General features: G+C 39.7%; 1 protein-coding gene across 2 annotated transcripts; it reads left to right on the top strand.

Moving 5' to 3' along the window:
* Positions 1–893: 893 nt before the first annotated feature.
* LOC138821603 (Golgi phosphoprotein 3-like) lies at positions 894–27,346 on the top strand. 2 transcript variants are annotated; one of them, XM_070014026.1, is made up of 6 exons: positions 894–1,089; positions 1,548–1,679; positions 3,412–3,600; positions 21,266–21,397; positions 22,594–22,708; positions 26,497–27,346. In XM_070014026.1, the coding sequence occupies exons 3-6, from the start codon at positions 3,418–3,420 to the stop codon at positions 26,922–26,924; spliced, it is 858 nt and encodes a 285-aa protein (XP_069870127.1). In that variant the 5' UTR covers positions 894–1,089; positions 1,548–1,679; positions 3,412–3,417; the 3' UTR covers positions 26,925–27,346. The 2 variants fall into 2 exon arrangements, with proteins under 2 accessions (XP_069870127.1, XP_069870126.1); XM_070014025.1 differs by lacking the exon at positions 1,548–1,679.
* The last annotated feature ends 418 nt before the right edge of the window (positions 27,347–27,764 follow it).

Below are 27,764 nucleotides of genomic sequence, written 5' to 3'. Positions count from 1 at the left end.
GAACTTAAGAATGTTAAGGCACATTTCTAGCCTTAGCATTTCCTTGGTTTTAGGAAAGAAGTCTTAAAACCTGCCTGCAAATAACAAAAAAAAAAAAAAAAAAAACAAGCCTAAGGAATGTTAAATATGAGCATGATGATAGAAATGCACCCTTCAAGCTGGACGGCGGTGGCTCATGACTGTAATCCTAGCTACTCAGGAGGCTGAGATCGCCGTTCAAAGCCAGCCCTGGCAGGAAAGTCTATGAGACTCTTATCTCCAATTAACCACCAGAAAACTGAAGTGGCGCTGTGACTCAAGTGGTAGAAGCGTGCTCGCCTTGAGCTCAAAAAGCTGAGGCACAGCGCCCAGCCCCAGAGTTCAAGCCCACGACCGACCAAAAAAAAAAAAAAAAAAGAAAGACTCATACCTCTCAGTCCTGTTGGTAAACCAAATAACATCCACAAACTGACATAATGTTTTAAAAGAACAGTCAAGTCAGGGTTTAGCTGACAGAAACAATCAGTTTTTAAATGTTTATTTATTAGATTTATTACTTGGAACCAAGAACTTACTTGAAAATTGTCCCAATATGTATTGATCCAAGTAACATACCTGCTTTCCTGAAATTGGCCAACGGAAACCTTTCACGATTGGCAGCCCGTTTTAGCGCACTGGATGTTTTGATTGGCTGGTTTAATGGGGGTGGGGAGCATAGCCCTCTTTCCTCTGTTCCACCAAGATTTCTTCATTGGACTGACCAGCTGTCAGGTTGAACCCAAACCTGCCTCCTTTTGGTGATGTTTGTCTGGATCGCAACACAATAGCCTGGGGAGAGCCTCCCCTCTTAAGCTCCGATAGGCTGGACTGAACCTTGGAGGTTTCTGATTGGTCCGATGAAGAAACACCAAGGTAGGTTGCCTAGTGATCCTAAGGAAGCTGATGTGTTATTCCCTCTCTGCAACGAAGGATCAGGAAGTTTGTGCTCTCTCCGTGGCTAAGAAGTTTTACCACCTACTAAGACTGGGGTGGGGTGTGGAAACAGGTGTCTTCCTAAAATAGATCGCAAGCTGCAGCCTGAGTCCAACTGTAATCCAGAAGTAACATCAGGTAAGCAACGGGAAAATTAGATTTCCTAATGTACAAAAAAATCTAATTTAAAAATCATTATTTTATAGGGGAAGCTAGGTTTTATTATATATATAATATATATTATATATATATATATTTGGTCATTTGTTTTTTTTCCAAGTAGGACTTGTGACTAGTAAATTTCTCAAAATTCCTCTTTGTCCAGCCCCTCTCCCTCCACCCCCATACACACACAAGGTTTAAAGTTTTTTTGGATTAGGTTAGAAAATAATCCCAATTGAATGCTAGATAGTTCCCTAATGTATATACTTCATAGTATATTTCATCCACTTTTCTTGCCTCCTACTGAATACTGTATTTAAAATGTATACCGTTGTACAAAGAATCATTTGAAAATCACTTCATTTGTATTTCTATTAAAATGCTCACATGCATTTCTGAGGATTCGTGTTAATCAGTATATATTTATTGAGCAGTTACAACGTTAAAGACGTGCTAGTTGCTATGGAGAATATAAAAACCCAAGAAGACAATATCACTACCCTCGAGAAGTTTGCAGTTGAGACAGCCATGCCAAAAGAGAGACTATAATCAATACTTTAAAGGAAGTAAGTATAAATAAAGTTCTGTGAAAGTACAGCTGAGGGAGAGACCAATTCTGGCTTGAGACATATAGGTAATGGAGAGACTGCTTCACTCTTAAGTAGGCCTTAAATAATGGATAAAATTTAGAGAAGAAAGGAAAAGAGAGAGAACCCTGAGAAAATACCATGGAGCAGAAGCAGAAAGAAAACAGGAGGCATGGTTGGAAAAAAGCTTGAAAACAATACCTATTTGGTGGTAATAAGAAATCCTGCTAGAAAGTAGAACAAGATTCAGTCATAATGGCTCTTAAATCCTGTTCTTTTTATCTCAAAGATATTTTGTGTAATTTCTGGTTTTAAATATTTGTTTTATATCATCTTAAGAAATGACATCTAGGTTTGTATAAATGATTTATGTTAACTTTAAATAACTATAGTAGAGTATAAGAGGATGTGTTTGACATAATTTGGAGGCGGGGGAGGGGTTAGGTTGTGGGACTTGAACTCTGGGCCTGAGTGCTGTCCCTGAGTCTTCAGCTCAAGGTGAGCACTCTACCACTTGAGCCACAGTGCCACTTCCGGCTTTTTCTGTTTATGTGATACTGAAGAATTGAACCTAGGACTTCATGCATGCTAGGCAAGCACTTTACCACTAAGCCACATTCCCAGCCCTTACTAATGGTTTTTGTTGTTATTTTAGCTATTTCTTTATTTGCAAGGTAGCTACTTAAGGCCTGAGATGCTAAGTACTGAAATTACTATACATGATTTTTTCAATATAATTTTCTAGCCTAGTGACCTACAAAGTGAATGCATAAGATGCATTGAGAAGAAAATATAAAAGCATATATTTCTATTTCATTTTTCTTGTTCTTTATTTTCTAATTTGGTTGTCATTTTGTGCCAGTGAATATTTACAGAAGTGGTGTGTGTGTGTGTGTATGTGTGTGTGTGTGTGTGTGTGTGTGTGTGTGTGTGTGTGTGTGTGTGTGTGTGTATGGCAGCTGAATGCTCATAATATTTTACTGTGCAGTCTCATTTAACTTGGAGATCCATTTTGTTTTGTTTTGTTTGGGCCACACTAGGGTTTGAATACAGAGCTTTGAACTAGTTAGGCAAGCACTCTAATACTCCTTGAGCTATTTGAGCCACATCATACTTAGAAGTTTTGGGGTTTGTTTTTTGTTTTGTTTTGTTTTTTATTTGTCAGTAGTGCATGGACACTGTTCCTTAGTTTTATTAAAGCTCAAGGCTGGCATTCTACTACGTGAGCCACATCCCCAATTTCCAACTTTTTTTGGTGTCTAATTGGAGATAAGAGTCTCACAGATTTTCCTGCCTGGACTGACTTCAAACTGGGATTCTCAAATCTCTGCTTTCTGAGTGGCTAGGATTATAAGCATAAATCACCAACTCTGGGTTTAGAGATCTATTTTGTAAAAGATAGATAACCACAGTAGAATACCCTACTGAGTTACAGAATTGCAAGAAGTCAGCATGTTAAAAGGTGATCATTTTGATTGGTCCTTCAAATTACTGATTGATCTCTTGTCATTGCTGTGGTCTAAAACTGTTGGATTTTGGAAAAGATACTGGGATACATTCCCAATTTTTCTGGTCATTAATATCTATATTTAAGTTTATAAATACTTTCCACTTGTGTACATTTTAGTATACAAATATGCTTATAAGCATACATATATGTATTTAACATTTTTATTATTCAGATATTTTTAACTACTCCTTCTAAAATTAGGTGAGAATGACCACTTTAACTCATCGTACCCGTCGTACTGAATTAAGCAAGAACTGTGAAAAGAAGGTAGAAAGTGAGGAAGACACTAGTCAAGAGAAGAGTCCAGATAATGAAGACTCTGGTGACGCTAAGGATATCCGCCTCACCCTTATGGAAGAAGTATTGCTCCTGGGACTGAAAGATAAAGAGGTAATGCAGTTAGATTTGTCAGGCTTTCTCAAAGAATCACATACTGCAATGTCATAGGAAGTAATCTGATAAAATATTGTTAATGGTAAATTAACCTTAGAATAACCTTAAATTAACCTTAGAATTCCTCCATCTTGGAGATGGAGGAATTTGGGAGTTTACTACTGATACTCAGAATAAAATTCCTAAGTATAATTGAATTCGTAAGTATAAGCATAAGATTTCATACTTACAATTTTTCAAGTCAGTTTGATGGAGATATAATAACATCTTATTAAAGTAGGAAAGAGTTCTTATATTCAACTATTCTTGAGATTTAGGAGAAAAAAAGTCTTAAAATGAAAAGATGAGAACATGTATGATTAGCTATTTTAGAAATAAATGATGAATTGGTTGCTTATACCAAGAATACATTTTTCATTCTCTTCTAATATTTTAGAGAAGTTAAATTTCAGCAATTGATGAGAATTTTTTAATTTTGAAAAAAAATAAATTATTAAAAATAATTTCAGTATTCCTTTTCTAATTTTTTTGGGGGGGTCCGGTAGTGGGGCCTGAACTCTGGGCCTGGGCGCTGTCCCTCAGCTCTTCAGCTCAAGGCTAGCGCTCTACTACTTGAGCCACAGCGCCACTTCCGGCTTTTTTCTTATGTGGTGCTGAGGAATTGAACCCAGGGCCTCAGGCATGCAAGGCAAGCGCTCTACCATTGAGCCACCTTCCCATCACTTCCTTTTCTAATTTTATTAATAGGACATTTATTTTGTAGTAGAATTGGTCTAGAGATAGTCTTTCTAAATAACCAAATATTTTCCTTTCCTAGTAGCAGTATACATTATTTTTCTTTTGTGATTTAACTTATTGTATTTTCCCATTACTCTTTCTCTCATGAAGAAGTTATGAAAGTATATATAGATGTTCTATTTTAAAGAATCTGCTCTCTAAGATTTGGGGGCCGGGATTGGAGTTTCACTAGGGATTGCTCTCAGAGCTTTGAGCTTGTTAAATAAAGACTCTTACCTTTTTGTTTATTGGAGCTTGAACTCAGGGCCTGGGTGCTGTCCTTGAGCCTCTCTGTGCTCAAGGCTAGTGCTCTACCACTTGAGCCACTTCACTTCCAGCTTTTTCTATTTATGTGGTACTGAGGAATTGAACCCAGGGCCTCATGCATGCTAGGCAAGCACTCTACCACTAAGCCACATTCTCAGCCCAGGACTCTACCTTTTGAGCCAAGTTCATTCAGGTATCCAAGAAAATATTGAGTGACTACTAAAATAAAGCTAGATTTATTACTGGCCTAACTTTTGAAAAATTAACAAATTAAAATATTACTTGATATTTTAAAAATGTTAAATTGGGCTTTGATAATTGTCCTTAAGTAGAAATCATTTGGCTACATATTTCTGGTAACCTGTCTTCTTGGGAATATTCTTATTTCTTATCCTTCATAGATTTATTGGTTTATTATTGCTCTACAACATTTTTTGTTCTGTTGAATTAGCAAGTTGAAAATTTTGATCCATGTATATTTCCCCCTTGGGCTTGAACTCAGAGCCTAGATGCGGTCTGTTCCTGAGCATTTTTGCTCAAGACTAGTGGGCTACCACTTGAGCCACAGCTCCACTTCCAGCTTTTTTTTTTTTTTTTTGTCCATATTGGGGCTTAAACTCTGGGCCTGGGCATGTCTCTAAGCTTTTCAGCTCAAGGCAAATGCTCCACCACTTGAGCCACAGCACTACTTCTGGTTTTCTGGTGGTTAATTGGAGATGAGTCTCACAGACTTTCCTGCCCTGGCTAGCTTTGAACAGTGATCCTCAGCCCTCAGCCTCCTGAGCAGCAGGGATTACAGGCATGAGCCACCAGTGTCCGGCTTCCAGCTTTTTTTGAGTAGTTTATTGCCCAGGCTGGTTTCAAACCACAATCCTCAGATCTCAGCCTCCTGAGTAGCTAGGATTACAGATGTAAGCCACCAGCACATTTATTTTTAAACTAGTTTTAGAGATATGTATATCAGAAAATCACTATATTCTGTTAGCTGAAAAAGTTGAGGCTACTGTTTTATAAAAGGCAAATCAAATAAAAAGATAAAAACAATAAGACATCGAAATAGAGCTTGATGGTGTAAATACTGCTTTGAGACAACACTTATGTACTTCCTAGGAAATGTTCATTAACTATCGAAGGCCTAAAAGATCTGTAAGGTCTGCAATGTAACTCAGTGGTAAAGCCCTTACAAGGATAAGGCCTTGGGTTTGATCCCCAGGGCTCAAAAAGAAAACAGAGAGGGGGGGGGGAGGGGGGGAGGGAGAGGGAGAGGAAGGGAGAGAGAGAGAGAGGTAAAAACAAAAGCTTTTTATTTTGTTTAGGGTTTTTGGTTGATTGGTTGATTTGGTCTGGTCTGGTTTGGTTTAATGATGATGGGGAACAAATTTAGGGCTTTGTGCATGCTAGGCAAGCACCCTACCACTGTTTGAATTTTCCAAAGGACTGATTAATTTTCTGCTGACCTTAATAACAGAATTTGCTTCTAGAGAAAAAATACCTTTCCTTTGTGTGTTTATAAATTTGTAGTAGTTAACAGATTATATAGTAGATCCTTGATATCCCTCAAGGATCAGAGGAAATCGCCATTAAGAAAAAAAGCATGAGCCAGGCGCCGGTGGCTCACGCCTGTAATCCTAGCTACTCAGGAGGCTGAGATATGAGGATTGTGGTTCAAAGCGAGCCCTAGTAGGAAAGTCTGTGAGACTCTTAATCTCCAATAAACCACTCGAAAACTGGAAGTGGTGCTGTGGCTCAAGCGGTAGAGTGCTGGCCTTGAGCTGAAGAGCTGAGGGACAGCGCCCAGGCCTAGAGTTCAAGCCCCATGACCGAACCCAAAAAAAAAAAAAAAGATATGAAAGTCTAACTTAAGTCACTACCTGTTTTTGCCTTATAGTTTCCTGCTTGCACAAAAGGAATAGTTTTACCAGTAGTTATTGTCACTATGAAAAGGTCAAGTATGTCAGAAGGACTTGTCTGTCAGGTTTTCTTTCTTTTTTTTTTTTTTTATTTGGTTTGTGTGTTTAACATAGGCTGTTAAGAAGAAAGACAGAGGAGAAAACATTTGTTTTGTTCTTTATTACATTCAACTATGTAACTTGAATAATTTACCATACTATAAAAGGAAATAAACTAAGAACAAAGTCCTATTTTGATAGGAAGAAAATACAGCATATGCTATTTCTCTGAGAGCCTCTCCCAACTCTAAAATGTACAGTGTTCTCTTCTAAAATACCTGATTTTGATATTACAACAAAGCCACCCACTTCAATTTTGACTTTTGACTGTAACCACAGAGCATATAAACTCACTGTGAGCCTTTTCATCTCTTTTGTACCCCTCATATTTCATGCTCTTATAACTTAAAGAGTTTTCAAACTGTTTGCACTTTTTCTTGACTGATCCTGTGACGAAAGTAACAACCCCACTTTATGGCCCTATCTCCAAATAGTCATATGCTGAGCTACTAGTGGTTATACCTCAACAAATGAAATTTGAGAGAATAAGATTAAGTTCAGAACAATGATTTACAAAGGTTTTAGAAGCAATTGTATGTCTATCTAAAATACAGTTTATCCTCAGGAAGTCTTGTTTAAATTGTATAATATGGGGCTGGGAAGGTGGCTCAGTGGTAGAGTGCTCACTTTGTATGCATGAGGCCCTGGCTTTGATTCCTTAGCACCACATAAGCAGAAAAAGCCAGAAGTGACACTATGGCTAAAGTGGTAGAGCTCTAGACTTGAGCTGAAAAGTTGAGGGACAGCGCCCAGGCCCAGAGTTCAGGCCTCACAACTGACAAAAATAAATAAATTATATAATAAAAGTCTGGAAATGTGGCTTAGTGGTAGAGTGCTTGCTTAACATGCATGAAGCCCTGGGTTCAATTCCTCAGTACCACATAAACAGAAAAAAAAAAACAGAAGTGGCACTGTGGCTCAAGAGGTAGAGCTTGCTCAAGCCCAGAACTGGCAAATAATAATAATAATAATAACAATAATAAACTGTATAATAAAAGCCGGGTTTGATGATGCATACCTGTAATCCAATCAATACAGAGATAGGGGCAGGAAGATCTCAAGTTTGAGGACAGCCTAGGCTACTTATCAAGATCTTGTCTGGGCCACTGAAGGCCTGTAATCCTAGCTACTCAGGAGGCTGAGATCTGAGGATCAAGGTTCAAAGCCAGCCAGGGCAGGAAAGTCCTTGAGACTCTTATCTCCAATTAACCACCAGAAAACCAGAAGTTGCCCTGTGACTCAAGTGGTAGAACGCTAGCCTTGAGCTGAAAAGCTGAGGGACAGTGCCCAGGCCTAGAGTTCAAGCCCCACAACCGACAACAGAAAGAAAGAAAGAAAGAAAGAAAGAAAGAAAGAAAGAAAGAAAGAAAGAAAGAAAGAAAGAAAGAAAGAAAGAAAGAAAGAAAGAAAGAAAGAAAGAAAGAAAGAAAGAAAGAAAGAAAGAAAGAAAGAGAAAGGAAGGAAGGAAGGAAGGAAGGAAGGAAGGAAAGAAGGAAGGAAGGAAAGAAGGAAGGAAGGAAAGAAGGAAGGAAGGAAGGAAGGGAAACATAGTAGACACTGATCTGATAGAAATATTAGTTTTTATTTAATTTTTAAAATTTATATTTAGTGGTGCCAGGGATTGAGCCTCCCACATACTGGACAAATAGTCTGCCACTGAGCTATACCCTCAACCTAAAACGTTGTATATATTGATAGCAACATACAATAACATGTAAATCTCTACTTGTCAAAATTTTTGACTTTGCCAGGTACTAGCAGCTCATGCCTGTAATCCGGGTTATTTAGGAGGCTGAGATCTAAGGATGTCAGCTTAAAGCCAGCCCAGGCAAGGAAGTTCATAAGACCTGTATCTCCAATTAATGACCAAAAATCCATAAGTGGATTCAAATGGTAGAGCAAAAAAGCTTAAGAGACAAAATGCTCAGGTTCTGAATTCAAGACCCAGGACCACCCTTCCCCCATAAATGGTTTATTTTGTTTTATTTTGGGTCCGGTCGTGGGCCTGAACTCTGAGCCTGGGCGATGCCCCTCAGCTCTTCAGCTCAAGGCTAGCGCTCTACCACTTGAGCCACAGCGCCACTTCTGGCTTTTTTTTTTTGCTTATGGGTGCTGAGGAATCGAACCCAGGGCCTCAAGCATGCAAGGCAAGCGCTTTACCACTAAGCCACCTTCCCAGCCCCCCACAAATGGTTTGCATGTAGCATTTATGCAGTTTGCGCTAAATTATACTTCAATATTGTGGGAAAAAATGTATAGAAGCCCCGGGCGCCGGTGGCTCATACCTGTAATCCTTGCTACTCAGGAGGCTGAGATCTGAGGATCGTGGTTCAAAGCCATCCCAGGCAGGAAAGTCTGTGAGACTCTTATCTCCAATAAACCACTAGAAAATTGGAAGTGGCGCTGTGGCTCAAGTGTAGAAGCTTGCTTTGAGCTGAAGAGTGCTGGGACAGCACCCAAGCCCAGAGTTCAAGCCCCACGACTGACAAAAAAAAAAATGTATAGAGGCAAAAAAAAAGTAACCCAGAATTTTACCATCTTGTAACTACTGGTAAAATTTTTGTATAGATCATTATAGTTTAAAATTATATTTAAAATTTAATACATATCCTTATTGTACAAATGATTACAAAAGAATGGTCATATTAGGCAAGTTAGTTTACAGCCTTTTGTGTGCCCAATATAATGTGGACATCATGGCAATAAGTGTAAACACACCCATTGTTTTTAATGGTTTCATAGGATCCCATCAAATAATGTATATTATTAGCTTTTGAGGGTACTCTAAAACTGCCTAGAAAGCAGAACAGTGTGTTCCTGGTTCTCCAGTCCCACCTTATTTCTCTACTCTTACCTTTCACTGCTTCTGTGGATTTGCCACTCTAGTCCTATTTGCTTTTATGATGATACTTTCCTCAGTTAGTTTTAATTTAACTTTTGCCTTTCCTTCAAAACATAACATAAACCCAACACTTTCCTTTTTCTGAATCCCTTTACATTTGTCATTCTTCTCAATATTGCTTAGTTACTGTTTTTTATTTTGTAGTTTCTTTATAGGCAGTTGTTAAAATCACAAGCTTTGGACATACCTATATTCAAATCCCAGGTCTATCACTTAACCTAACATGGCCTGACTTTCCACTGTTGTTTTTTCTCTGTCTGTCTCTGTCTCTGTCTGTCTGTCTGTCTGTCTGTCTGTCTGTCTGTCTGTCTGTCTGTCTGTCTGTCTCTCTCTCTCTCTCTCTCTCTCTCTCTCTCTCTCTCTCTCTCTCTCTCTCTCTCTCTGTGCTGGTTTTGAGGCTTTAATTCAGAACCTTGAGCTTTTTCACTCAAGGCTAGTGCTCTACCACTGAGCCACAACTCTGCTTCTGGCTTTTTGGTGGTTAATTGGAAGTAAGAGTATCATGAACTTTCCTGCCCTGGCTGGCTTCCAACTGTTATTCTTCAGATATCAGCCTCCTGAGTAACTGGAATTAGAGGAGTGAGCCACCAGGGCCTGTCTTTTTTTTTTTTTAATTCTTTTTTTTTATACTACTGGGGCTTGAACTTAGGGCATTGTGCTTACTAAGCAGGCAGTCAAGCTGTGTCACCACGTGTTTTTGTTGAAATGGAGTCTTGTGGACTTTTTGCCTGGGCTTGCTTGGAATTGGATCTTCCCAATCTTTCCCTCCTGAATAGCTGGGATTACAAGCATGCATAACCATGGCCAGCCTCCATTTATTTATTTATTTGTTTATCGATTTATCTATTTATCTATTTTTCAGTAGGTACTGAAACTTGAACTTATGGCCTGAGCACCATCCCTCTTTTGCTCAAGGCTAGTCCTGTACCGCTTGGAGCCACAGCTCCAATTCCAGTTTTTGAGCAGTTGATTGGACATAAGAGTCTCAAGAGGACTTTTCTGCCCAGGCTGAATTTGAACCATGATCCTCAGATCTTAGCTTCCTGAGAAACTAGGATTATAGGCATGAGCCACTGGCACCTGGCCTTTATTCTTATTTAATAGAGATAGCACTGACTTCATAGTATTTTAATAAGAACCAAATCAACTAATAAAAAATTGGGGGGGGGGGGCTGGGAATGTGGCTTAGTGGTAGAGTGCTTGCCTCCCATGCATGAAGCCCTGGGTTTGATTCCTCAGAACCACATAAACAGAAAAAGCCAGAAGCAGTGCTGTGGCTCAAGTAGTAGAGTACTAGCCTTGAACAAAAGAAGCTCAGGGATAGTGCCCAGGCCCTGAGTTCAAGCCCCAGGATGGGAAAAAAAAAAAAAAATTGCTGGGATAGTAGGTACACACCTGTAATTCTCGCACTCATGAGGCAGAAGCAGGAGGATTTCAAGTTTAAGCCCAGTCTAGGCTATATAAAAAGTTCAAAACCATGAGGCTGGGAAGGTGGCTTGGTGGTAGAGCGCTTGTCTTGCATGCATGAGGCCCTGGGTTCAATTCCTCAGCACCACATAAGCAAAAAAAAAAGCCGGAAGTGGCGCTGTGGCTCAAATGGTAGAGTGCTCACCTTGAGCTGAAGAGCTGAGGGACAGCGCCCAGGCCCAGAGTTCAGGCCCCACGACCAACCAAAAAAAAAAAAAAAAAAAAGTTCAAAACCAGCCTGGGCTACATGGCAAGACTAGGTTCAAATTAAATTAAATTTTGCCAGGCATGGTGGCTCACACCTGTAATCCTGGCACTCAGGAGTTGTAGGTCAGCCTGGGCTACCTAGCAAGAGTCTGTCTCAAACAAACAAACATGGTCCACCTGTATTAAAAAAAAAAAAAAAAAAAAAAGCAAGGGCTTCAGAACTGGGGCATGCCTCAAGAGGTAGAATGCCTAACTAGCAAGCTTAAGACTGAGTTCAATCCCTAGGACAAAAGGAAAAAAAAGAAAAAAGCAGGGCCAAGGATATGCCTCAATGGTAGTTCTATGTAACTTCTAAAAAAATTAAATAAATTACTGATGTATAAAGGAAGGGAAATGGTTTATAGTCATCCTCAAGGATGACAATTGTTACTGATGACAATTCCAGATTTGGAAATAACAGTTCCAGATTTTAGAAATACATAATTTTTGCACTCTTACATTCTTTCCATTGATGTTTCCTTCTCACTTTTGCTTTTGTTTTATTTCACTTCATTTCATCCTGTTATTTTGAGACAAGATCCACTGGGTAGCCAAAGTTGGCCTGGAACTGATTCTTCTCCCCCAGCCTCCCCTGATTTTATATGTGTGCATTTGGCTTTTTTTTTAGTTATTTTAATCTAACTTGTTGTAAAAGAATCTTTTTGAAACTTACTTCTTTGGATTTTGCTTCCGTCTGTGCAACTGTGCAATGTCCTAGATTTTTTGTTTTGGGTATTCTTGAGTGTTTGTTTTTTTTTCAATGTTAGAGTTGAACCCAGGGCCTTCCACTGCTAGACAAATACTCTGGCACTGAATTACAGCCCCAGCCTCAGAAAAATTTACTTATAGTCATTTCATTATTTCTAGCAAGGTTTTAAAGGTAATTAACTTTGAGATAAAACTTGTAACTGAAGTTGAGCACATATAATCCTAACTACTCAGGAAGCTGAGATCTAAGGTTCACAGTCTGAAACCAGCCCACGCAGAAAAGTCCCTGTAAAACTTATCTCCAATTAGCTACTCAAAACCCAGAAGTGGAACTGTGGCTCAAAATGGTAGAGCACTACTAGCCTTGATCAAAAGAGCTCAGGGACAGTGCCCAGGCCCAGGAGTGAAAGCCCCACAACTGACAAAACAAAAACAAAACAAAAAACTTGTAACTGCATTTAATTAAGTTTTTAGGCCTTTCATGGTGATAATAGGTGAGAAATCTATGTATCTCCCAGAACACTACATTTCTTTTTTTTTCTTCTTTTTTTTTTTTCTTGTCAGTCATGGGGCTTGAACTTTGGGCCTGAGCACTGTCCCTCAGCTCTTCAGCTCAAGGCTAGCACTCTACCACTTGAGCCACAGCGCCACTTCCGGTTTTCTGGTGGTTAATTGGAGATAAGTGTTTCACGGAATTTCCTGCCTGGGCTGGCTTTGAACCTTGATCCTCAGATCTCAGCCTCCTGAGTAGCTAGGATTACAGGTGTGAGCCACCGGCACCCAGCTCAGAACACTACATTTCTTAGATTTCTTTTTTTTTTTCGTTTTTTGCCAGTCCTGGGGCTTGAACTCAGGGCCTGGGTGCTGTCCCCTGAGCTTCTGTTGCTCAAGGCTAGCTTTCTACCACTTGAGCCACAGTGCCACTTCCGGCTTTTTCTGTTTATGGGGTACTGAGGAATCAAACCCAGAGCTTCATGCATGCTAGGTGTGCACTCTACCACTAAGCCACATTGTCCCAGCCCTTCTCCTTTTTTTTTTTTTTTTTTTTTTTTTTTTGGTCCAGTCATGGGGCCTGAACTCTGGGCCTGGGCACTGTCCCTCAGCTCTTCAGCTCAAGGCGAGCGCTCTACCACTTGAGCCACAGCGCCACTTCTGGCTTTTTTCTTTTTGCTTATGTGGTGCTGAGGAATCGAACCCAGGGCCTTGAGCATGCAAGGCAAGCGCTCTACCACTGAGCCACCTTCCCAGCCCCTTCTCCTTTTTTGAATGTCAGTACAGGGGCTTGAATTCAAAGCCTGTGCTCTTGGTTGACTTTCTGCTCAAGGCTAGTTTCTACCACTTGAGCCACACCTCTGCTTCTTGATTTTTGCTGGTTAACTAGAAGTAAGAATTTCATGGATTTTACTGGCTTTGAACCATAATCCTTAGATTTTAGCCACCTGAGTAGCTAGGGTTATAAGAGTGAGCCATCAACTGGACATTGATGAACGAACTAAGCAACTCAAGGGCAGCCATGGGAAGGAGGGAATGAGAGGGAAAGAGGGAACAGCTAACTCTAAGCAAAAGGAAAGAAATGTACATATCACCCAATGTGGAAGAAATAGCTGTATTGTCAAAGCTTGTAGAATTCACAATCATTATAGACAATTTGCCTTATGAAGGTTAAAATGTGTTTGTGACTTTAAGTATCACTGTCTCACACTACTGTGAAATTTGTGTAATCACATAATCTCAATAAAAAATTTTATTTAAAAACCAAAAAGTAAATAAATGAATTGACAAAAAAAAAAAAAAGAGTGAGCCATCAGTGCCTGGCTTTAGATTTCATTTCAAGTTGATCTGGAGTTTCTACTTAATAGAATACTGAGGAAAATGTGCTCTTATTTTTTTTTAAAATTTAATTTTATTTTATTTGAGAACATACTGTACAGAGGGGTTACAATTACATTGGCAGGATAATGCATACATTTCTTACCAAGCATTGCAGCCTCCTCCTTTGTTTACCCTTCACCTCCTGTGTTCTTATTTCTGAATCTCCATATATTACTATTTTAGGGCTGGGAAGGTGGCTCAGTGGTAGAGCGCTTGCCTTACATGCCTGAGGCCCTAGGTTCGATTCCTCAGCACCACGTAAGCAAAAAGAAAAAAAGCTGGAAATGGTGCTGTGGCTCAAGTGGTAGGGCACTAGCCTTGAGCTGAAGAGCTGAGGGACAGCGCCCAGGCCCAGAGTTCAGGCCCCAGGACCCGACCCAAAAAAAAAAAAACATATATTACTATTTTAGGTGACACTTTGGGAGGTAGTCAAGTAGAGTTGTTGGAGATATACCACCACTTATTTTGTGTAGACATCTCATTGTACTTGTGCTTTTTTCTTCCCTCCCTTTGAGGATACTAAAGATTGAACTCACTGTGGTAGGCTAGTTAGAGAAGCACTCTACTTCTCTTGAGCTAAACCCTAGCCCAGTTAGAGAAGCACTCTACTTCTGTTGAGCTAAACCCTAGCCCTTTTTGCCTTTCTTATTTTTTTCACATGTGTAACCAGGCTAGCCTATCTCCTATTTACACTTTCCACATAGCTAGGATGGCAAGTGTGTGTATCACTGCATTCAAATATTGAGATGAGGTCTTGGCTGGTCTTGAACCATGACCATCTCCGAGTCCACCTCCTGGGTAGCTAGGATGACAAGGTTGAGCTACCAGCACCTGGCTTGCATGTGTGCTTTTTTTTGTGGCAGTTAAATCTTCCCCAGTATTAGCATCCTTTGCATAGAACTATTGCTGTTAGCATTTCAAACTAGTCAGACATAAGAACAATCTAAAGGAATAATACAGGAATTGAAAATGTAAAAGCTCAAAACCAGGTGCTGTTGGCTCACACCCATACTCAGGAGGCTAGGATCCGAGGATCATGGTTCAAAGTCAGCCCAGGCAGGAAAGCCCAAGCGTAAGCACATAAGCTTAGGGATAGCACCTGGGGCCTAAGTTCAAGCCCCAAGATCAACACACACACACACACACACACACACATATGCAAAAAAAGAAGTTCATACAAAATGTATATTTTTTCATTTTAAGAGGGAAATGTGTAAACCTAAGGGCATATATATTTATATGTATATAGATATAGCTATAGATGTAGACTGGCAGAGTGCTTGCTTAGTATGTATAAAGCTCTAGGTTTGATCCCAAGCACCACAAAAAAGTGTGTTGTGTATATATGTGTGTGTAGAATGTTTTGTGTATGTGATACATGTTTTTGATGTTGTTCAAGCATCGAGAGATAAATATAATTAAATTTTAAGACAAAGAAAAATCTCATTTCTCAGGAGTATTGTGAATATTACTAGACATTTTTCTTTTAGCCTAAAACAATCTTTCTTTAAAAACAAAATTATAGCCAGGCATTGATAGTACATGCTTGTAATCCTAGGTACTCAGGAGGCTGAGATCTGAGGATTGCAGTTTGAAGTCAACCTGAGCAGAAATGTACATGATGCTTTTTTTTTGGGGGGGGGGGGGGTCGGTCAGGGGGCCTGAACTCTGGGCCTGGGCTCTGTCCCTCAGCTCTTCATAGCACCACGTCTAGCTTTTTCTGCTTATGTGGTGCTGAGGAATCAAACTCAGGGCCTCATTGCATGCAAGGCAAGCACTTGACCACTAAGCCACCTTCCCAGCCCTACATGAGACTCTTATCTCCAATAAACTACTCAGAAAAAGTTGGATGAGGTGCTGTCACACAGGTGGTAGAGCGCTAGAATTAAGCACAGAGAGGCTCAGGGACAGCTGAGTTCAAGCCTAGGAACAGCCACAATAAAAGAGAGAGAGAGAAATTATTGTGGCTGGGCACCAGTGGCTTGTGCTTGTAATTGTAGCTACTCAGGAGGCTAAGTTCTGAGGATCATGACTCAAAGCCAGCGGGGGCAGGAAAGTCCATGAGACTCTTATCTCCAGTTAACCACCAGAAAACCAGAAGTGGCACTGTGGCTCAAGTGGTAGAGCATTCACCTTAAGCTGAAGAGTGCAGGGACAGCACCCAGGCCCAGAGGTCAAGCCTCAAGACTGACCAAAAAAAAAAGAAAAAGAAAAAAAGCCAGCCCAAAAAGAGACTCTTATCTCCAACTAACCACCAAAAAGCCAGAAGTAAAGCTGTTGCTCAAGTGATAGAGTTCTAGCCTTGAGCAAAAAAACTCAGAATAGCTCCTGGGCTCTGAGTTCAAGCCCAAGCACTAGCACAAAATAAATAATTTAAACAAACAAAAATGTAAAGGAGTCGGAGGTGTAGCTCCAATTAATCACAGAAAAAGCCAGAAGTGCTATAGTTCAAATGGTACAGTGCTAGCCTTGAGCAAAAGGAGCTTTAGGGACAGCACCTAGACCCAGTGTTCAAGGCCCAGGACTGGGAAGGAAAAAAAATCATTTGGAGAGGGGCTGGGAAGGTGGCTCAGAGGTAGAGCGCTTGCCTTGCATGCCTGAGGCCCTGGGTTCGATTCCTCAGCACCACATAAAGAAAAAAGCCGGAAGTGGCACTGTGGCTCAAGTGGTAGAGTGTTGACCTTGAGCTGAAGAGCTGAGGGACAGCACCCAGGCCCAGAGTTCAGGCCCCAAGACCAGACCCCCCCAAAAAAAAAATCATTTGGAGAGTTTATATGTTTTAAGTTCTTATAATGGGGAAATGTAATATACAAAACAAGATTTCTATATCCCTCCATTGTTCTTTACTTACGGTGCTTCTCATTTATAGTTCTGTTGACAATCTGACACTGTCACTGAAATGGAAGTTATATATGGTCAGGAAGAACTGAAAACACAAAAGAACTTTTCCTCCAGTCGATTTAATATTGGCTGAAATATTTACACACCTGTTGAGATTTATATTCACCAGGATTACATATGTTATACCTAAGTAAAATATGTGTTCTGAAGTAGGTTACAATTTAACCTTAACTGGGCAGCTAAATTGTATAAAATCAAATACTCAACTCAAAAACGTAGTCTCACTCCTCCCTAAAGAATACATTTGAGGCTGGCAGGAAAGGAAACTAATCTCTCTCTTAAGTTGAAGTTAAGGCCTTCAGGAAATTTGGAGATGTTTAAGGGATGTTTATGGCTCAAACTGAGCTTTTGCTAGGTTAACACATTTGTTTTCAATAATACATTTATGCAATCAAGAAATATTTATTGAGGAGCTAGAGATGTGGCTCAAGAGGCAGAGTACCAACAGTGAGTAGAAAAGCCAAGCAACAATTTAAGGCTCTTGAGTTCAAGCTCCTATACCAGAAAATAATAATAATAATAATTGTAATAGTAGTAGTAGTAGTAATAGAGAGTCTGGGGATGTAGTTTTTACATAATGAAACCCTGTCAAAACAAAAATTTTAAAAACCCACAGGGTTAGATTTTTTTATTTTTTGACAGTTCTGGGGCTGGAATTCAGGCCTGGAGCTTGTGCTCATCTTTCTTGCCTACAGCTGATTCTCTGCCATGGGAGCCATACCTTTAAGTCTGGCATCTTTCTGGTTAATTGGAAATGGAGTCTCCAGATTTTGTCTCCAGACTCCATCCAGTCTTTTCCTCCATGACTAGCTTCAGACCTGGATACTCCAAGTCTTAGCCTCCTGAATAGGATTAAAAGTGTGAGCCACTGGCATCCAGCTACAGGATTAGGTTACAGATGAAGAGACAATAAATTGGAAGATAGATATAAAGTAACTCCCTACCCTGCTGGCCACAAGTGTATGCTACTCTGCACAGTATTGTCATCTAGGAGGCTGGAGGCAGGAAGATTGCTTGTCCCCAGTATTTGAGACCAGCCTGGACAATATAGTGAGACCCTGTCCTCCAACCCTAGATATAAAACTCTCCAAAAAGCAATATAATGAACAAGTAAATGGAAAATGTTTAAAACATAATGTGGGAATCAAGAAAAACTTAACTGTCAGAAAAACAATAAAACAGAAGAAAAACAATATTCTTAGATAGGAAAGCCAAGATGAAAAGAACTGAACACATAGGAACAGAAAACACAATATATATCAAACAGGACAAATAAGTTCACACACAGTCATGTGTGGGCACGGATGGCTTACCTCTATAATCCTAGCTGTTCAGGAAGCTGAGGTCTAAGAATCACAGTTCAAAACCAGCCTAGGCAGGAAAGTTTGTGACTCATATCCAAATAACCACCAAAAAGCCAAAACTGGAACTGTGGCTCAAGTGGTAGAGCAGTAGCTTTGAGCAGAAGAGCTCAAAGATAGCACCCAGGCCCTGAGACAGGAAGAGGAAGAAGAGGTGGGGGAAGAAAGGCAAGAGGAGGAGGAAGAAAAGGAGAAGGAAGGAAGAAAGGAAGGAAGGAAAGAAGGAAGGAAGATCAGAGAACAAAAAAATATTACCTACAAAGAAATCACAACCCATTAAGAATGATAAACTTCTCACTGTAACTGTGGAAGCCAGGAAAGGAAGGTATACTACTTTCAATGTGATGAGAAGAACTATCAATCTAGAACTTTATATCCAGAGAAACTTTCAAGAATGATAGTAAAATAAAGGCATTTCAGATAAAATAGAATTTGCCTCCAACAGACTCACTTAAGGAGATTCTACTTTAGGAAAAAAGAAAATGGTTCAAGAGATGCAAGAAGGAACAGTGAGCAAAGAAATTGGTAAGCATCTGAGTAAATTAAACTGAGTGCTACCTGTATAAAATAATCATTAATATCTAATTTGTGAGGTTAAAAAAGATAAAATACAGGCCAGGTGCTGGTGGCTCACGCCTGTAATCCTAGCTACTCAGGAGGCTGATATCTGAGGATTGCAGTTCAAAGCTAGCCTGAGCAGGAAAGTCCATGAGACTCTTATCTCCAATTAACCACCAGAAAACCAAAAGTGGCACTGTGGCTCAAGTGGTAGACCACTTACCTTGAGCTGAAGAGGTGAGGGACAGCGCCCAGGCTCAGAGTTCAAGCCCCACGAACAACAACAACAACAACAAAAATAAAATACATGTACTAGTAGACAACCAGAAAAGTGGTAAAGAGTATTGATTAACATTTGAGTTTTAAATTTTATGTTAATTTAAAATTTATGGTCATACATGTTAAAATTTTAAGGATAATTTCTAGAAAAAATAAGTCCATAACTTCCAAGCTAATAACAAGGGAATATATATATATATATATATTTTTTTTTTTAATTGAGGAAAGGAACACTAGAGGATGAATTCAGGGCCTCAGGTACTCACAACTTGAGCCATATCTCTAGCCCTTAAAAAAAAAAAAAAAAGTTAATTATTTTGGCAGTACTTTGCTTTGTGATCTACATAATGGCTATAAATCTTAGATTCCTCAGCTTTACATTTGGTCAATTGTAAATACTTCTACAGGGTTGTTGTCAAGATGTAACCAAATTATGCATGCACAAATCTAGTACATTAAAAAGCTCAATATGTATTAGATGCTAGTGATAATGATTTTTTTTACCTTTTTGCTGATAGGTAATACCTGCTAGAACCTCTAGCCAAATATACCTAAAGCATATTGAGCCACTCTGATAACTGATAGATCTTCCTCATGTTGATCCTAACTCCTTGCTGAGAACTTTCATGGTTCATTATTTGCCTTTTTTTTTAAAGTTCAATTTTTTCCACAACCTGTTGTCATGGTTTTTCTTTCAGCACTTTTGAGTTAGAATTCTATAAACACATTTGAGACCTCTTTGACAGTTTTGCTTAGACATCCTTTTGAAGAATAGGTAGAATTTGGGTCATTTTGTCCATCTGGAAAACTTTGTACCAAATTCAATTTATTCGTCAAACCCCAGCCCATAATGGTTCTTGACTACTCTAGCTCTAAATTTATAGCTTGAAATTCTGTCATCCAAACTAAACTTTAACCAACCATTTATGTCTATTTCTTCTAATAATTTTTTTAAAACCTTTTTTTGTCAGTCCTGGGACTTGAACTCGGGGCCTGGGCACTGTCCCTGAGCTTCTTTTGCTCAAGGTTAGTACTCTACCGATTGAACCACAGTGCCACTTCCGGTGGTACTGAGGAATCAAACCCAGGGCTTCATGCTTGCTAGGCAAATACTCTACTACTAAGCCACATTCCCAGCCCTTAAAAACTTTTAAAAGTTTCAAAGACAGAGGAAAATTAGTTCATATAGTCAAGAATTTTCATCAAGCATACACGGTCTTTCCAGTTAGCTTTTTTTTTTTAGCTCCTATGGCAATGTCTCTTGTTTATGTCTTGGTGTATTCCCTATATCTTCAAGGGAACGGGAACTAACACTGAAATGCTTCCTGTATTATAGGTGCAAAGCTCATTGTTTTCTCACGTATTTCCTCTCATTTAATTCCCACAGCAATCTTACATTTTATGGATAAGGAAAGTACACTTTAGGAAGGTTAATAAACTCAAGCACTTCACTAATCAGTGGGTTTCTATGGTGCTTTCCATCAAAATAGCTTGCTGGGCTGGAGATGTACCTCAGCAGTAAGAGTTCTTGCTTAGCATATGTAAGTCACTGGGTTCAATGCCCAACACAACACACACAAAAAGCTTATTAATATTTATCTAGGAGAGGTAACAAACCTAAATGGCTTAGGATTTTTTTTTCCTAATATATTTGTACTCTATTTACAGTATCGTGGAAACCAAATTTTTTAAACCAAATTTTTAAAACCAAAATTCTTCTGGATGCTGGTAGCTCTCAAATGTAATCCTAGCTACTCAGGAGGCTGAGAAGGTCTAAGGATCACTGTTTAAAGCCAGCCTAGGCAGGAAAATCCATGAGACTCCATTTCCAATTACCCACCAAAAACCCAGAAGTAGAGCTATGGCTCAATTGATAGAGCCCTAACCTTGAGAAAAAAACTCAAGGACAGTAATCATGCCCTGAGTTCAAACCCACAAACCAGAACATAAACACACACACACACACACACACACACGCACACACACGCGCACGCGCACACACACACACACACACACATGCACGTGCGCACACATGCATGCACCAAAATTCTTCTCAAAATTAAAATTTGGCATTCCAATTACCAACTAACATCTATGCCATAAGATTTTGCAAAGAGCTTAAAATTGTGAAGGTAGATAAGATTTAAAAAACATTCTATTATCTCATTCTGTACTTTGCTTTTAGTTCATGTAATGGGATGTGAAATAAATTATATACACACACACACACACACAATCACACCTCATTCTTAGGATGCAGGCTAGAAGTCTGTACTCCTTTCAGAATATTCTGTTCTTTTTTTCCCATTTCCTAGGGTTATACATCTTTCTGGAATGACTGCATATCATCTGGCCTGCGAGGGGGCATCCTGATAGAGCTGGCCATGCGAGGTCGAATCTATTTGGAACCTCCTACCATGAGGAAGAAGCGACTTCTAGACAGAAAGGTATAGCATCTTCTATGAGCATATTATTATTTTTAATTTGTTATTATAGAGGAGTGATACACAATTACTCATGGAATTGTAATCCTTTTGTGCAGTGTCTTCTGGTCCCTCACTTTATGAACATCCTCTTTTAAGTTAAGGAAAGTCAAATGCCAACAATACATTTTGGAAGAATAAGATTTAAGTTGGGCCGGGTGCTGGTAGCTCACACCTGTAATCCCAGCTACTTAGAAGGCTTAGATCTGAGGATCACAGTTCAAAGCCAACCCAGGCAGCAAAATCTGTGAGACTCTTATCTCCAATAAAGCACCAGAAAACCAGAAGTGGTGCTGTGGCTCAAGTGGTAGAGCACTATCCTTGAGCTGAAGAGGAGACGGACAGTGTCCAGGCCCAGAGTTCAAGCCCCACAACCGACAAAAAAAAAAAAAAAGAAGATTTAAGTCATTAGACAAGCTAACTATCCTGTATCAGAGGTTAAAAAACTATCCTATATCAGAGGTATTTTTAGTCTAAAAAATTAGAGAAGGCTCATGATTTTTGCTTCTTTCTTTTTGTTGTTACTTCAGTCCTGAGGCTTGAACTCAGGGCCTGGGCATGTCCCTGAGGTTTTTGCTTAAGGCTAGCATTCTACCAGTTGAGTCACTGCTCTACTTCCAGTTTTTTCTTGGTGGTTAACTGGACATAGAGAACCTCTTGGGCCAGGAGCCGGCTTTTGCCTGTAATCCTAGCTACTCAGGAGGCTGAGATCTGAGGATTGTCGTTCAGAGCCAGCCTGGGCAGGAAAGTCTGTGAGACTCTTATCTCCAGTTAACCACCAGAAAACCAGAAGTGATGCTGTGGCTCAAGTGGTAGAGCACTAGCCTTGAGCTTAAGAGTACAGGGACAGCACCCAGGCCCAAAGTTCAAGCCCCATGACCTACCAAAAAAAAAAAAAAAAAAAAGAATCTCTTGGACTTTCTTGCCTGTGCTGTCTTCAAACCTTGATCTTCAGTTTCCTGATAGTTGGGATTACAGGTATAAACCACTGGCACCTGGCTCCACTTCAGATTTTTTTTTTTTTTTGTCTTCCCACTATTAGCTCATACTACATTCTAAACTTACTTAGGACAGGGACAGTTTGTTGTTTCTATATTTTCTGTAACAACTAATCAGTAATGTATATATTATATACATTTTTGTTTCTTCCTTTCTCAAAGGTACTGCTAAAATCAGACAGCCCAACAGGTGATGTTTTACTGGATGAAACTCTCAAACACATCAAGGCAACTGAACCCACAGAAACTGTCCAGACATGGATAGAACTACTTACTGGTAAGCTAATTCAAAATGATTCAACAATTTCACACTTGATTATCTTTATCATAACTAAACTTTTCAGTGTATGTATCTTCTGTAACCTTACCCTGAAAGCTCTTTCTCAGTGTTTTGTGTCTAACTATGTAGCCCTGGCTGGCCTCAGACTTATAATCCTCCCATCTCAGCCTCCCAATTACTAGGATTACATTCATGTACCACCAGTTCATCATAAGAAACTTTTTTGGGGGTTGAGGTGTAGCTCAGTGATAGCATGCATGAGTTCAATCCCCAAATCACCCCCTCAAAATAGGGAGGGAAGAAAAAATAACTTTTTTAGACATCTTTATTTTTTTTAATATTTATTGAGATGACAACAGGATATTAACAATCTTGTTTGTTGAGTGTTTTATCATGGAAAGATTTTATATTTTGTTAAATACTTTTTGTATGTTTATTAAGATGCTCATAGGTTTTTTTAAATTAGTATGGATGTTATTACATACTTTAATTTTGGAATGTTGAGATAACTTTGCATTTCTGTAATAAACTTTATATGGTCATAGTATACATATTCCTTTTTTTTTGGAGGAGGGGTCTGGTCATGGGGCCTGAACTCTGGGCCTGGGCACTGTCCCTCAGCTCTTCAGCTCAAGGCTAGCGCTCTACCACTTGAGCCACAGCGCCACTTCCGGCTTTTTTCTTTTTGCTTATGTAGTGCTGAGGAATCAAACCCAGGGCCTCAGGCATGCAAGGCAAGTGCTCTACCACTGAGCCACCTTCCCAGCCCTTTTATTTTTTTGCCAGTCTTGGGGCTTGAACTCAGGGCCTGGGCACTGTTCCTGAGCTTCTTTTGCTCAAGGCTAGCACTCTACCACTTGGGTGCCACAGTGCCACTTGGGTCTTCTTCTGTTTATTTGTTACTGAGGAATTGAAGAAAGGGCTTCATGAATGCTAGGCAAAACACTCTACCACTAAGCCACATTCACAGTCCTTTACATACTCTTTTTATGGGCTCTTGTGATATCTTTGTTTTTTTTTACCTGAATAAAACTGACAACATAAAATGAGATATTCCCTATTTTTTTATTTTTTGGTTGTGGGGCTTGAACTCAGGGCCTAGGCACTGTCCCTGAGCCTCTTTGTGCTCAAGGCTAGTGCTCTATCACTTGAGCCACAGTGCCGCTTCTGGTTTTTGAGTAGTTAATTGGAGATAAGAGCCTCATGGGGACTTTTCTGCCCAGGTTGGCTTCGAACCATGATTCTTAGATCTCAGCTTCTTGAGTAGCTAGGATTACAGGCATGAGCTACTGGCACCCAGCTCCCTATTTTTTTTGTCTTTTCAGTTTGTAAAGGATTTTTCTTTAAACATTTAGTACAATTGCCTTGTAGCCAGGTACCAGTGGATCACAGTTCAAAGCCAATTCAGGCAGGAAAGTCCATGAGATTTTTATGTTCAATTAACCACAAAAAGCCAGAAATGTAGCTGTGGCTCAAATGGTAGAGCACTAGCCTTGAGCAAAAAAAGCTCAGGGATAGCACACAGGCCCTGAGATCAGCCCTCAGGTCTGACGCCCCACAAAAAAGAAAAAAAGACATCTTGTCAGGCTTTGCTTTATGGGAAGTATTCAAATTATGAAGTCAGTTTCTTCACTTGTTCTAAGATTTTATTCAGAGCTGGGGATGTTGGCATACTCCTGTAATCCCATCACTTAGAAGGCTAAGGCAGGAGCATTTTTTAATTATAGCCCAGACTGAGCCAACCCTTTCTCAAAAAGGGATGGAGATGTTGCTTAGTGGTAAAGCACAATTGCCTAGCCTTGAGTTCCCCTTCCCCCCTAAAATGTAATTTTTTCTTTCTGGATTTTGTCCATTTCACCTAAAATTATCTAATTTATTGGCTCATTGTTTATAATATTACCTTTATTCTTTTTTATCCTCTTTTTCAGTATGAGATGTTTTTCTTATAAAATAAGACTTGAAAGTCAAAATTATTCTTTGATCCATAGCTTCAAAATGAATATTGTATTAGAAAGCATGAAAACAATCTCATTGAACATCTCTGTCAGAGCACTTTGGTGACTAGGTGCATTATCAATGAACAGTAATACTTATAATTTTTTTTTTTCTGAGCAATAGGTCTCAACAGGGGATTTAAATTATTCAGTACAGCCGAGCGCTGGTGGCTCATGCCTGTAATCCTAGCTACTCAGGAGGCTGAGATCTGAGGATCACAGTTCAAAGCCAGCCCAGGCAGAAAAGTCTGTGAGACTCATCTCCAATTAACCACTAGAAAACTGGAAGTGGTGCTGTGCTCAAGCGGTAGTGTGCTTGCCTTGATCTGAAGAGCGCAGGGATAGCGCCCAAGCCCAGAGTTCAAGCCCTATGACCAACCAAAAAAGAAAAAATAATTATTAGTACACATGTTGTAAATAAGTATACTGTCATCTAGTCTTTGTCCCATGCGTACAGCACAGACAAATTTACAATAATTTTTTTATTTTCCTTTGTGAAACTAGAGTTTGAACTCAAGGTTTCTACCCTTAGTTTTTCAGGTAGTCTCTTGCTTTTCTTGCCCAAACTAGCTTGGATCTCAATCCTGGAATAAAGTTTGTTTTGTACAAGTAGGTAAAGGGAAACTCAGCGCTCTCAGTTTTACCAACCTAAACAATTTATGTACAATACAGGAAAGAATCATCCAGGAAGAACTGATGACCTGGAGAGAATTTGAAAATCACAAGAATGATTATCAGTGTCACAGAAAAGTAATATACAGAGATAATATCCATAAGCACTAGCAGTATGGAAGCCTTTGATGACTTTCTTTCATTCGTTCTTTCCTTCCTTCCTTCCTTCCTTTTTTTTTTTTTTTGGTGCTAGTCCTGGGGCTTGAGTTCAGAGCTTAGGGTCTGGGCACTGTCCCTGAGTTCTTTTTGCTCAAGGCTAGTACTCTACTACTTAAGCCACAACTACATTTCCAAATTTTTTAGTGGTTAATTGGAGATGAGTTTCATGGACTTTCCTGAGTAGGCTGGCTTTGAACTGTGATCCTCAGATCTCAGCTGCCTGAGTAGCTAGAATTACAGGTGTGAGCCACAGCGCCCAGCTTGACAAGTTTTTTTTTTTTTTTTTTTTTTTGGTCAGTTGTAGGTCTTGAACGCTGGGCCTGGGCGCTGTCCCTGAGCTCTTCAGCTCAAGGCTAGTGCTCTACCACTTAAGCCAAAGCACTATTTCTGGTTTTCTGGTGGTTAATTGGAGATAAGAGTCTCACAGACATTCCTGCCGGGGCTGGCTTTGAAACATGATCCTCAGATCTCAGCTTCCTGAGTAGCTAGGATTATAGGTATATACCACTGGCATCTGGCTTTGACAACATTTTTTTGAAAGTGTCTTAATATGAAATATGATTAGAGTCAAACCATAGTATAAAAGACAAAGGAGTAAATGAACTGGGAGTGAATACAGATCATTCCTTCAGTTATGCAGATTATTCTTTAAAAATTTTAACCATTCAAGACTGGGAAGGTGGCTCAGTGGTAGAGTGCTTGCATGCATGAGGCCCTGGGTTCAATTCCTCAGCACCACATAAGCAGAAAAAGCCAGAAGTAGTGCTATGGCTCAAGTGGTAGAGTGCTAGCCTTCAGCTGAAGAGCTGAGGGACAGTGCCCAGGCCCAGAGTTCAAGCCCCACAACCAGCAAAAAGAAAAAAAAAAAAATTTAACCACCATTCAAGATTGCGAATAACTTTTTTTTTTTCACTTGTTTTCCTCTGTCCTTTCATTATATCCTATTTCTTTTCCCTATAGGTGAGACCTGGAATCCCTTCAAATTACAGTACCAGCTGAGAAATGTACGAGAGCGAATTGCAAAGAACTTAGTAGAGAAGGGTATTCTAACCACTGAGAAGCAGAATTTCCTACTATTTGACATGACCACTCATCCAGTGACCAATACAACAGAGAAACAGCGATTAGTGAAAAAACTTCAAGATAGTGTACTAGAGCGGTGGGTAAATGACCCTCAGCGTATGGACAAGCGAACATTAGCACTCCTGGTACTAGCCCACTCATCTGATGTACTAGAGAATGTCTTCTCCTCTCTGACAGATGACAAGTATGATGTGGCAATGAATCGAGCCAAAGACCTAGTAGAACTGGACCCAGAAGTGGAGGGGACAAAGCACAATGCCACAGAGATGATCTGGGCTGTGCTAGCAGCCTTCAATAAATCTTAAAGCCCACAGGTGGGGCTCTCCCTTGCCCCTTGCTGGCTGGTGACTATTAGAGACCCCCATACTGAGTTTTATGTGGTGAGATGTTTTCATCATTTTTTTTTCCTTCTCTTGAATCAGATCATGACTTGGGGAAAGCAACTTCAGGGCCTCTCCCTAGAATTTAACCATTATGAGAAGTCTTTATTTTTCTCTATAGTTCCACTCCGTAGATAAAACTGGGTGAACCCGCTCACCCCTATACACACACCACAAACATTTTCTCCCACTCCTTGGGTTAGTTTAATCAGTTATGTTTTTGGTTAAACAAGTGGGATTTCTCCAGCAATAGAATGTGATGAAGAGTGAGATGAAGAGCAATCTGTTATTACATTTTTTCTAAGTTTGTTGTCTATCTTAAATATATATTTTCTGTCTTTGTCTCAGACTCTGTTAAATAATGTAGTTTATTGAAGTCTCTGAGTGAGGGGAAATGGAAACTAAACTAGTTTTTGGAGAAGCTGGTTTCTGGGATTATAGGTCCTGCTAGTGATTTTCTCAAGTTTCTTTTTCTAAGGTAATGAATATGTCCCAGATTTGATTACCTGGATACCACAATCTTAAAGCCAGAAATAGATTGTATGCTCCCTCTTAATGCAGTCCTGCTCCCTCATTCATTAAGCTCAAAGACTAAATGAAAATTATGAAGGGAAATGGGCCTGAGGATTTCCATCCTCTTGCATACAGCTTAAACTTCCATGCTCTTACTGAGCTGAGGGAATTGTAAGTTTCTGTTGTGGAATAATAGCACCCTGAGTCCAGAAAATATATCCCCAAATCTCACATCATCTTATCCCTTAATTT

Source organism: Dipodomys merriami, unplaced genomic scaffold (assembly GCF_024711535.1).
Source record: "Dipodomys merriami isolate MVZ:Mamm:240054 unplaced genomic scaffold, mDipMer1.0.p SCAF_92, whole genome shotgun sequence".
In the NCBI taxonomy this organism is placed as follows: Eukaryota; Metazoa; Chordata; class Mammalia; order Rodentia; family Heteromyidae; genus Dipodomys; species Dipodomys merriami.
The sequence above is the reverse complement of the archived record's forward strand: the minus strand, read 5'-3'. Positions and strand labels throughout refer to the sequence as shown.